General features: G+C 44.8%; 1 protein-coding gene across 3 annotated transcripts in view; it reads left to right on the top strand.

The window, feature by feature from the left end:
- Positions 1–353: 353 nt before the first annotated feature.
- spag6 (sperm associated antigen 6) overlaps positions 354–12,459 on the top strand; it is a 237,255-nt gene continuing 225,149 nt past the window's right edge. For 2 of the 3 annotated variants that reach the window (XM_070880078.1, XM_070880080.1), the window contains exons 1-2: positions 354–499; positions 1,150–1,245. In XM_070880078.1, coding sequence (XP_070736179.1) covers positions 475–499; positions 1,150–1,245 — 121 coding nt within the window. In that variant the 5' untranslated portion in view covers positions 354–474. Of the gene's footprint in view, positions 500–1,149; positions 1,246–12,459 lie in introns of those variants that run through there. The other variant, XM_070880079.1, reaches the window with a different exon arrangement.

A 12,459-nucleotide genomic window follows, 5' to 3' on the forward strand; every position in this document is an offset into this window, starting at 1 on the left:
TGTGGCATTGCACTTGTAGAATCGATAACACTGGCGGAGAACACAACACTAAAATAAAGCTCAGGCTGGCTGCTGCTGCTATACGCAGGACAATGCGAACACTTCCTACACCGAGTACTTGTCGGTTAGGTGACATAAAGTTTCTTCAAGAACAAAAAAAAGCACATTTGAGATGTTCAGAGTTGCAACCTCACACTCTGAACACTTACGAACAAAGTAACAATCATTAAAGAAGAACCCAGACTCTGGAACTGGGTCCGCTCCCGCGCGTCACGTCACAATTACAGAGTGTGCGACCTCTGCCAAGGATTTGGGGAGTATCCTCTTCCGGTTCGTCGCTGTGGTAACCGCGGCACAGCACAATTCACAGAGTTAGTGGTTGTCTTGGCCACTCGATAGAGCGCGACAGTGGCAGTAGACGTGTATGTGTATAGTATACATCTTAGGCAGTCTATATCTGCAGTACGGGCCACCATGAGCCAAAGATTAGCTTTACAAGGTAATAATCATTCAGAAATTATAAACATTATTGACTTGTTTTGAAGGCTAGTAAGTGAATTAGGTGGAAGCTATTGTTCTTAATGGGGGAGAAGGATGTAAAGTTACTTATTTCATCTGATTTTGCAATTAAGCAGCTATTTCTATAAAAGAAAGACTTGCATTTATATAGCGCCTTTCACAACTGCAGGATGTCCCAAAGTGCTTTACAGTCAATGAAGTAATTTTGAAGTGTAGTCACTCTTGTAATGTAGGAAACGCGGCAGCCAATTTGCACACTGCAAACTCCGACAAACAGTAATGTAATAATGACCAGATAATCTGTGATGTTGGTTGGGGGATGAATATTAGCCAGGGAGAACTTCCCAGTTCTTTGAATAGTGCCACGGGGTCTATTATGGCCACCTGAGCGGGCAGACGGGGCCTCGGTTTTAACGTCTCATCCAAAAGATGGCACCTCCCGACAGTGCAGCACTGGAGTGCTCAAGTCTCTGGAGTGGGACTTGAACCCACAATTTTCTGACTCAGTTGTGAGTGCTGCAACTGAGCCACAGCTAGTATTCTGCACTTTTAGGGCTCTGTTATTTAATTATTATGTGTGTGAATTCTTGGGTTTCAAGAATTTGTTTACTTTTACCTTTTTGCCCCCAGTTTTTGAACAGTATCAGAAGGCTCGAATACACTTTGTACAAACAATTGCAGAACTTGCAACAAGGCCACAAAATATCGAAACTTTACAAAATGCAGGTAAGCAAAGATTGTGCTCCAGCATTCAGCAGTAAGTACAGAGGTGAAAAAATATATTAGCTGCTGATTTTTGTTAAAATATTAATGACCTACTGTTTTAAGGAAATGGACCAATTTTAGTAGCATGTTTGTTTACCATTGGAGATGATACAAACTGTGGTATTAATAGAAGAAAATATTACATATATAAAAGCATATATAATTTTACACAGCTTTGGTTAAAATCTCTACAATATATAGATATGAATTTCAGTAGTGGGAGAATATTTGAGAAAAGTAATGAGCTAAAAAGTTCAAAACTGTACTGAGACAGTGTGCTTTACTAAAATCCAGGGGTCAGATTCTATATACTTTTCCCAGTTATTAATTATCCAGCTGTTGACCCAGCTGATTCTGCCTTGGCCTGATGAACTAGACTTGGATGGAATTACATCAGAAGATGTTGATTTAACAACAGCCACTTGCATTTATACAGCATTTTCACAGGAGTGTAATCAGACAAAAATTAACAGTAAGCCAAAGATGGACAAGTGACTAAAATCCTGATCAAAGAGGTGGATTTTAATGAGCGTCAAAAAGGTGGAGAGGTTTAACATAATCTCTTATAAAGAATATACAGGACTGTACATGACTGGAAAGGGCTAAATTGTGGCCCACCTGGCGAGTCCCAGTGTCTGAGCACTATCAGATTCCATAGTACGTATCATAGATCGCTATCAAATTTTTCTCCAGACACTTCTTGAACCCCCACTTGAATTTGGTGATACAAACACCTGCCATTACCAACTTTGTCAGTCCATTGCATACATTCAGCACCCTCTGTGTACATTAGATAAATCTAAACACATAAGCCTGCTGACTCCCACAGCTACCTTGACTGCACTTCTTCCCACCCCGCTTCCTGTAACGACTCTCTATTCTCCCAGTTTCTCTCTCTATGTCGCATCTGTTCTGATTTCTATGATTCCATGAGGCCACCTTCCATACCGGTGCTTCTGATATGTTTTCCTTTTTCCTCAACTGATGATTCACCTCCACCATGGTTGACAGGGCCGGCGTACGTGTCCGTTCCATTTCACGCACTTCTGCTCTCGCCCCTTTCCCTCTCTCCCAGAACTACGATAGGGTTCCCCTTGTCCTCACCTTCCACCGACCATCTTCCACACTCAGTGGATCATCCTCCACCATTCCCGCCACTGCGATTTACTTGTACTTCTTTCAATTTAGTTTTCTGTACTCGTTGCTCACAATGTGGTCTCCTCAACAATGGGGAGACCCAACATCGAATGGGTAACTGCTTTATGGAACACTTCTGTTCAGTCCGTAGGCATGATCCCGAGCCTCCGGTCGCCTGTCAATTTAATTCTCTGCCCCACTCTCACTCTGACCTCGCTGTTCCTCAGCTTAACGTAAGCTCGAGGAACAGCACCTCATCTTTATATTAAGCACTTTACAGCCTTCCGGACTCAACATTGTGTTCAGAAATTTCAGATCATAACCCCATTTTTTCCGACAGCAGCTGTTGCTGATGATTCTGGTATTGCCACTTACACCTCCTCTAGACCAATCATTTGATTTTTTACGTGTCCCATTACCATCTCTTTTAGACTCGCACCATCATCCCTTTTGTTGTTTAATCTCTCCTGCCTTCCACCCCAGCACAGACCTTCCCTTTGTTCTTTCCTCCCTTTGCCTGCCTCTGTTCTTGCTCAATACCTATTACATCTCTAACTTTTTCCAGGTCTGATGAAAGGTCATCGACCTGAAATGGTAGCTCTGTTTCTTTCTCCACAGATGCTGCCTGATCTGCTGAGTATTTACAGCATTTTCTACTTTATTTCAGTTTTTCATCCTCTGTCTTCTAACCTTGAGACAATGCCCTCTTGTAGAATCCAAGATATTGCTAAAGATATTGGCATTTATCTTGTCTGTGCCTTTTAGAATCATCCTTGAGCCTTGTCTTCAATGTCTGGATGTCTTCTTACAATAGTGAGCAGAGCTGTACATGATACTCCCCAGTTGGACCGGATCAGTGAGTTGTGCCAATTCAGAATTACTTCCTGAGTTTTGTACTCTATTGCTCTGGCTACACCACCCAAGATCCTTTTCATCCATTTACTGTTGATGGCTTCAGTGATCCAGTACACCTAAATACTGCTCCTGTGTTATGTTCTGTTGAATAATACAATTTGGCTTAAATAGTCATTCTTTATGATGTTTTCCCAATCTTGCTACCTTGTACTTGCCCATAATTAAGTGATATCCTCTGTTCATTATTCCAGCTCCCCACCCTATCTATGTTCTTCTATGCTTGATCACCCTGTTTCCTATTGTTTACAATTCCTCCTAATTTGGTATCACCTTCACTTTTTATTTGTTGTGAACTTGATGCAATCCTTCATTCTGTCAGGAATGAAAGCGTTTATCTCGATTTGGGATAGGCAACGTGGGGAATAGTGGTCAGTATCACAAAGGGTATATGAAAGTGCTGTCTGATTATATGTGAGAATCGCAAGCAGTGAATGGCCTTCTATCTCTTGTATAATTTCAGCAGGAAAATGTACTTTTATTATAAAAATTGAATGTCACTTTTAAGTAAGATGATTGGCCTGTGGAATATGAGGTAAATAATGACCAAGGCATCGCTCGGGAGGGCTGATTTAACTTATTTTCCTGAAGAAAGTTTTCAACTAGTGTAAGTTGTAAATATATGTACAACACAAATAAAACCACCAGTTTTTGTATCAGATTATCTAAATCTAAAAAGATGCAAGTTTCCATTCAGTTTCTAGGTCTCTAAGAACTGTATTAAGTAATTGGATATAGTTTCTCACTGTGCAGTGTTTTTTATTTTCATTATATCACAGCAGCATATTGTACCAAGTATGTGCTATCCTGGATACACTAATACAATGAAATGGAGTTTTGTGAGAAGGGATACATAATTAGTGATTGTGGTTGTCTAAAATAATTGAAATATTACAAAAACAAACAAATGGAAAGCAGAGCCCTAAAAAAAAAAAGTTGTTTTGGATAGAGAAAAAAACAAATGAAAATTATATTATACATGGTGTTATCGGTCACATGGCTAGTATGGATCAATCAAATGAAAGAACCACAACAAAGAAAGCAGCCATGTTCACACTATTCCTAGGGCTACTCTGGGCTCAACTTCTCTGTTCTTGCAAATACTGGGGCCAGCATCTCAGCTCTTGCACTTGTCATTCTCTCTGCTCCTGTGCTGACTCTAGATCTAGCCTCTTTGCTCCTAGGCCAACAGCCTCACTTTCTCTGGGTTCTTGCTGCTTCTGGCCCACTCTGAATACTCTCGAACTCTCCACTGTCATGCCTTAGGCCCCCCCCCCCCCCCCGGTTTCCTCCTGGACCTCCGCACTCTTACAACTCAACGTCAGTGCTCTGCTCACCAGATCCAGATATGTCTCTGCTCTGCTCCTCAAGCCCAGCCTTCCTCTGTTTCAGTCCCAGGTCTCTAAACATATGTTGCGATTGTTTTACAATGAGTGCCCACTAAGTACAATTCCCAGCATAACCAATAGGAAAACATCCAAGAATGAGATCAAGCAAATCTGCTGGAAATGTTATTGAAGCTGTGCTTCTAGATAGCAGACAACTCACATATAGACATATTAATCATAGTAGTTTACAGTACAAAAAGAGGCCTTTTAGCCCATTGTGTCTGTACCGACTCTTTCCTAAGCCAATGCCCTGTGTTCTCCCCATAACTGTGTATCTTCCTCAGATTCAATTATTTATCTATTATTCCTTAAAGGATGTAATGGTCTCTGCCTCAACCAATCCCTTTGGCAAAGTATTGCATGCCCCCAAAACCATCTGTATAAAGACATTTTTACTAATCTCTCTCCTCACTCTCTGACTATTTTAAATTGATAACTCCATGTCACTGACTCTCCAAATAAAGGATATAATCTTTCTTTATTCATTCTCCAGTACCTCAACTCACTCCTCATAACTATAGTTTTATATCTCTGACATCATACTGGTAAATCTACTGTATGCTACTGAGTTTAATGCCCTTTTTATAATGGGCTCTCAAAACTGCATACAGTATTCTGACCTAATCACTGTTTAGTATACATTCATCATTATTTCTTCACTCTTGTACTCTCTTGTACTCGATGCCCCTATTGGAAAAAAAAAACAAGTTCGGTTGGCCTTTTTATGGCTTTAACTACCTGCATTCGCAATTTCTGGGAATTATATATTTGAACCTCTAGGTCTCTTGATTCATGCACACTCTTCAGTGTCTTTCCATTAAGTGTATAATCCCATTTCTTTTTTTCTCTCAAACTGTATTACTTTACACTTCTCCATATTAAGTTGTATTTGCCCACTCTCTGATAACTTGTCTATGCCTTCCTAAAGTCTTTCACAGACCTCCTCACTTGTTTGCCAGATCTCTAATCTTTGTGCTGTCAGCAAATTTTGAGATTGTGTTCCTATACCCAAGTTTATATACTGCGAATAAAAGTGGATCCAGAACATCCATCTGTGTACACCATTTCCATCCGTTCTCCAATCTGAGCAACACCCATTTACTTAAATTATTTGTTTCCTGTCCATCAACCAACTTTTTATCCATGCTGCTATTTTTCTTCTTATTCCATAAGCTTGTATTTGTCTAATGAGGCCTGGAAGTTTTAGTGGTGTGTTTTACATTGGCTTTTTAATGAAGCAAAGATGACAGTTGAAGGTTGGTGGAGGTTGGAGAAACATTGGTGAGAGAGAGGGTGCTTTGTTTGTCGAGAGAATTGTTTGCTTGTAGAGAGATTTGTTTTGATGCAGAAAAAAATGCAGTCTTAGCATCCAGAGCTCCCCCTAGATTTAGTGATGTCTCCCTGGAACTCCTGCTGCAAGGAGTTAGAGCCTGCAGGGAGGTTCCCTGCTGATAGGAAGAAGAGGCCAGCCTCAGACATCAAGAAGGCATGGCTGCAGATAGTGTCAGAAGTGAGCAGCAGGAGTGTGGTGGCGTGGTCCTGGATACAGTGCAGGAACAGATTTAATGACCTTATGAAGTCAGGAAAGGTGAGTACAATGCCACGTTCAGCTACACCCTGATCTGCGTGTCACCCCAACCCCCTCGTTCTGCCTTCCCAAGCCTACTCCTGCACATCACTCCTCACACCAATCTACCTTGCAGGTGCACCAATCCCTCTCTGTCTATGCATGTACACACATCTCCATTTGACCGTCCACCACTGACACTCACCCTCATAATGCAATGTCACACTGCTCCCTTGTAGTCACCCACTACAGATGTTGGCCATCCATCTGTTCCACTCATTCCATCACTCTCACTCAAAGGTCTCCTATTTCCCTCCATGCAGGAAAAGAGAGCAGAGAACACCCAGGAGAGGCAGAGAACCAGAGGTGGCTCTCCAGTCATAACCATGCTGACTGCAGCAGAGGAGGAGGCACTGGAGATCAGTGGAGTGTCAGAGTTGATGGCGGTGGGAGAAGGAGAGGTGGGGCGCTCCAAGCTATCTAATGACAGAGTTAAATATCACACAGCCACATGGCATGCAACACTCACTCATGTTGACTTGATATCAGCAACCAGTGAAATATGATTATGTTCAGAATGTTCAATTAAAACATCCTTGTCATAACAGTTCTAATTCATGTCTTTATTCTCCCACAGAGCCATCAAGTGTCCCACAGCCAGTCTAGCCAGAGGAGAAAGACGACTCCTCAGAGGAAGTCACTGACTCTGAGGGTGCACTGTCACAGGACGCATGCACACCAAGCGCCAGTGCTCATACACATACAAGGGTGGGACCATTAAGTCAGAAAGTGGTGTTGTCACCTAGTGTCTTACACATAACATGTGAGCAAGAACAGATGGTGCAGACAGGGACAGCAATGGACAGTTCTCATCGGAGGGGGAAGGTCACTCCAAGTTCTGTTCAGCTGGACAAAGATGCTGAACCTTTGGGGCCATCGACAAAGAGGCTGATTCTAGAGGAGCAACAACAAATGCGAGGCTCTGGTAGGATTTCCAGCCGCAATGTGCTCACTGACAGGGAGAATGGAGGAGTCCATCTCCAGCATGACTGGTAGGCCACGGATATGATGTGTTCATCCATGGAATGGGTGGCTACTGCATCAAACGCGGCATTCAAACAAATGTATGCTTGCTCTCACCAACAGCTTGCACACTCTGAATGCTACTTTAACAAGGATGGATAGAGACACAGACTTGGCCATTCATCATCCCACTGATGTGCAGCATAGTGCTCTCCAGCTCCTTGCTAGCAGGGAAGTACGGGTGGGCCATGAGAGGGATGATGGTGAAAGGGAACGTAGAAGTGGGGCTCTGCTCAAAATGTTTCCACTTCTCGCCTGATGCACCCCTTCAGTCAGAGTCCCAGATGCTGCCTAGTGTCCCGATAGCTGAGCCTGCCCCTGCCTAAGAAGAGAAGTGTCCCGACGGCTGAGCCTGCCAGGAGGTGCAGTCTTTGACGGGGCCCACACGGGCGCCAAAATCCAGAAGATGTTGGCCAAAACCATCTCGGTAGTCCAGCAGGGAAGTGAGCAGCCTGCCTCTACCTCTACTGAAGCCACAGGGGTTGCATGACATAGAAGTGGTAGGAAGAGGTAAGTGAAATAATTATAGATGCACAAAAGTATGCACATGGGTATGTTAGGCAATGTTGCACTGTTAATATGTTATATTGAGCCACATTAAATTATTTCTTTCCACCACTTTCCCGTTTTGCCCTATTTTGCCTGCTGTCTGGCAAGTGGCCAGACGTGACTTAACTGAAAATAATGGGTGTCTGTGACGGGAATAGTTTAGTCATTTTAGGCTGCAAAATATTTCTTTAATATCTCTGCCATACCCTTACGGCTAAAGAGATCAAGGGGTATGGAGAGAAAGCAGGAAAGGGTTACTGAGGGAATTTGAGCCAGATCCCTTTTTTATTTCACTGAACGTGGTATTTATTCAGTCCAGGACTCTAATCTTTGACATGATTTTCTATTCGTCCATTGAGCATGTTATTGCTACTATATCTTATCCCTCCATTATTAATGCTTCTATTTCCAATTTTGCATTGAATACTTTGTGCATTCATATCTGCACTCAATCCTGACTCCAATTTTACTTAGTATTTTTCTAATTACATGGGAGAGGATGGCATCTCAGTAGTGTGAGGATTATGGCTATGAACCTACATCCCACCATTCTCATTCCACATGTTGATGCTGTGATTTGGAACATAAGAACTAGAAGCAGGAAGTAGACCATACGGCCCCTCGAGCCTGCTCCGCAATTCAGTAAGATCATGGCTGATCTTCGACATCAACTCCACTTTCCTGCCCTATCCCATTATCCCTTAATTCCTCTGGAGTCCAAAAATCTATCTCGGCTTTGAATATACTCAACGACTGAGCATCTAAAGCACTTTGGGACAGAGAATGCCAAAGATTTACAACCCTGAGTGAAGAAATTCCTCCTCATCTCAGTCTTAAAAGGCCTTATCCTGAGACTATGTCCCCTAGTTCCAAACACTCCAGCCAGTGGAAACAATCTCTCAGCACCTATCCTGTCAATCACCCTCAGAATCTTGTATGTTTCAATGAGATCACCTCTCATTTTTCTAAATTCTAGAGAGCATAGGCCCAAAGCTAAATCTTTCCTCAGAGGACAAACCTCTTGTGTATGCTTGTGTATGAATAAAGAGTCTGACCAGATACTGTGAGCTCAAAGTAAAGTGTGACCTTAGTCTTTTATTGCAGGTCTCCAGAGTTCCTCTCCAGCCTGTGAGGCCTCCTTAAGTACAGGTGCTCCCAAGGAATTGTGGGATCACTTGGGACTCCAGGGGATGAGCCCTCTGGTGGTTAAACAAGGTATTTACAGGTTTACATACATAACAACAACCCCCCCCCCCCCCAAAGTCAATAGTGTACTATTTACAAGGTGAGTTGATCTGGGGCCTTCCTTTCCCTGGTTGATCGTCTCGGTGCAAATGCTGGTTTTTGTGAGTCGTTTGCTGGGCTGCTGTGCAGCTGGCCTTGCTAGGCTGTCTGGTGTGGTGAGTCCTGCTGGGCTGCTGCTGGTGATGGGTTCTGCTTCGTGGTCAACCACTGTGTTGGTTGCCACTGGTGTGTGTGTTGGGGGGTCAAAAAAGGTAGGGTCTAATGTGGGTTGCTCTGGATAGTCCGTGAATTTGAGTTTGGTTTGGTCCAAGTGTTTCCTGTAGATGAGTCCGTTTGAAAGTTTGACCCGAAACACTCTTTGGCCATGACAGTGCCGGGAAGCCACTTGGGACCTTGTCCATAGTTCAACACAAATACAGGATCATTAATCTGAATTTCGCGTGACACATTTGCGCTATCATATGTACTTTGTTGAAGCCACCTGCTCTCTACCTATTCGTGTAAATTGGGGTGGACTAACGAGAGCCTTGTCTTAAGTGCCCTTTTCATGAGCAGTTCAATGGGTGGAATCCCAGTGAGCGAGTGGGGTTTCGTGCAGTAACTAAGCAGGACTCGGGATAGGCGAGTCTGCAGTGAGCCTTCAGTTACCCTCTTCAAGCTCTGCTTGATTGTTTGCACTGCTCTCTCTGCCTGACCATTGGATGCTGGTTTGAACGGGACAGATGTGACATGTTTGATCCCATTGCAGGTCATGAACTCTTTGAACTCGGCACCGGTGAAACACGGCCCGTTGTCACTCACGAGGACATCAGGCAGGCCATGCATGGCAAACATGGCCTGCAGGCTTTCAGTGGTGGCAGCGGACGTGCTTGCCGACATTATCTCACATTCAATCCATTTGGAGTATGCATCTACAACCACGAGGAACATTTTTCCTAAGAACGGGCCTGCATAGTCGACATGGACCCTAGACCACGGTTTGGAGGGCCAAGACCATAAACTTAGTGGCGCCTCCCTGGGTGCATTGCTTAACTGTGAACATGTGTTACATTTGTGCACGCAGGACTCTTAAGTCTGCATCAATATCGGGCCACCACACGTGGGATCTGGCTATCGCTTTCATCATTACAATGCCTGGGTGGGTACTGTGGAGATCACTGCCCTTTTTTCGTACCACTACCCGATTACCCCACAGAAGGCAGTCTGCCTGTATAGACATTTCATCTTTGCGCCGCTGGTACGGCTTTATTTCTTCCTGCATTTCTAATGGGACACTGGACCAGCACCCGTGAAGCACACAGTTTTTTACTAATGTCAGTAAGGGGTCCTGGCTCGTCCAGGTTCTAATCTGTCGGGCGGCAACAGGTGATTGCTCACTCTCGAATGCTTCCATTACCATAACTAAATCTGCGGGCCGTGCCATTTCCACCCCCATGGTGGAGAATGGCGGCCTACTGAGAGTATTGGCACAGTTTTCTGTGTCTGGCCTGTGGCGGATGGCGTAGTTGTATGCGGACAACGTGAGCGCCCATCTCTGGATACGGTCCGATGCATTCGTATTTATCCCCTTACTTTCGGAAAAGAGGGAGATCAGTGGCTTATGGTCAGTTTCCAATTCAAATTTGAGCCCATACAGATATTGATGCATTTTCTTTACCCCATAAACACATGCTAACGCTTCTTTTTCAATCGTGCTGTAGGCCCTCTCAGCCTTAGACAGATTTCTGGGTGCATAAGCAACCGGTTGCAGTTTCTCAGATTCATTAGCTTGTTGCAATACACACCCGACACCGTATGACGACGCATCGCATGCTAGTGCCAAACGCTTAAATGGATCATACAACACAAGCAATTTGTTTGAGCATAACAGTTTTCTAGCTTTTACAAAGGCCTTTTCTTGGCTTTTACCCCATACCCATTCGTCTCCTTTCTGCAGTAAGGCGTGCAGTAGTTCTAACATTGTGCTGAGACCCGGTAAGAAGTTACCAAAGTAGTTCAGGAGTCCTAGAAACAACCGCAGCTCTGTCATGTTCTGTGGCCTCGGTGCGTTCGCGATTGCCTCCGTCTTCGAATTGGTGGGCCTGATGCCGTCCACCGCAATTCTTCTCCCCAGGAACTCCACTTCAGACGCCAGGAAAATGCACTTCGAGCGTTTTAACCTGAGCCCCACGCGATTGAGCCGACTAAGAACCTCATCCTGGTTCTGCAGATGCTCGACTGTGTCCCGACCTGTAACCAAGATGTCGTGCTTGAAGATCACGGTGCGCGGGACCGACTTCAGTAAGCTTTCCATGTTTCTCTGGAATATCGCCGTGGCTGATCGAATCCCAAACGGACAGCTGTTGTAAATGAAGAGACCTTTGTGCATGTTGATGCAGGTAAGGCCTTTCGATGATTCCTCAAGCTCCTGCGTCATGTAGGCTGAGGTCAAGTCCAGCTTCGTGAACGTCTTCCCGCCAGTGTCGCAAAAAGGTCGTCTGCTTTTGGTAGCGGGTATTGATCCTGCAGGGAGAAACGATTGATAGAATCTGTGGTGATTACAAAGTAACCGATGGTGCCGTCTCCCTTGAGGACTGGAACAATCGGACTGGCCCACTCGTGAATTCGATCGGCAAAATGATGCCCTCTCGTTGCAGCCGGTCCAGCTCGATCTCCACCCTCTCGCTCATCATGCACGGTACTGCTCTCGCCATGTGATGGATGGGTCGCGCCCCCGGAATTAGGTGGATCTGCACTTTTGCTCCTTGGAACTTCCCGATGCCTGGTTTGAACAGCGAGGGGAACTTGTTTAGGACCTGGGCACATGAGGTGTCATCGACAGGCGAGAGCGCTCGGACGTCGTCCAGTTTTAGCGCATCTTCCCCAGCCAGCTGCTGCCGAGCAGCATGAGGCCATCGCCTGGTACCACCCAGAGTGTAACTTGTGCACCGCTCCATCGTAGGAGACGTTTACAGTAGCACTGCTGATTACGGGAATCAGTTCCTTTGCGTATGTTCTCAGTTTAGTGCGAATGGGAGTCAGGACTGGCCTTAAGGCCTCGCTCACCACAATTTATCAAAAGTCTTTTTGCTCATAATAGACTGGCTCGCACCCATGTCCAGCTCCATTGACACCGGGAGTCCATTTAATTCAATCTTCAACATTATCGGGGGACACTTTGTGGTAAATGTGTGCACCCCATATACCTCTGCCTCCTCGGTCTGAGGCTCTGGTTCATCGTGATCTGCCGTGGATCTGTCCTCCTCTGTAACATGGTGGTTTGCAGGATTAACAGGGTTTGCAGCTCGCCTGCAC

The sequence above is a fragment of the Pristiophorus japonicus genome, chromosome 5 (genome assembly GCF_044704955.1).
Source record: "Pristiophorus japonicus isolate sPriJap1 chromosome 5, sPriJap1.hap1, whole genome shotgun sequence".
Classification (NCBI taxonomy): Eukaryota; Metazoa; Chordata; class Chondrichthyes; family Pristiophoridae; genus Pristiophorus; species Pristiophorus japonicus.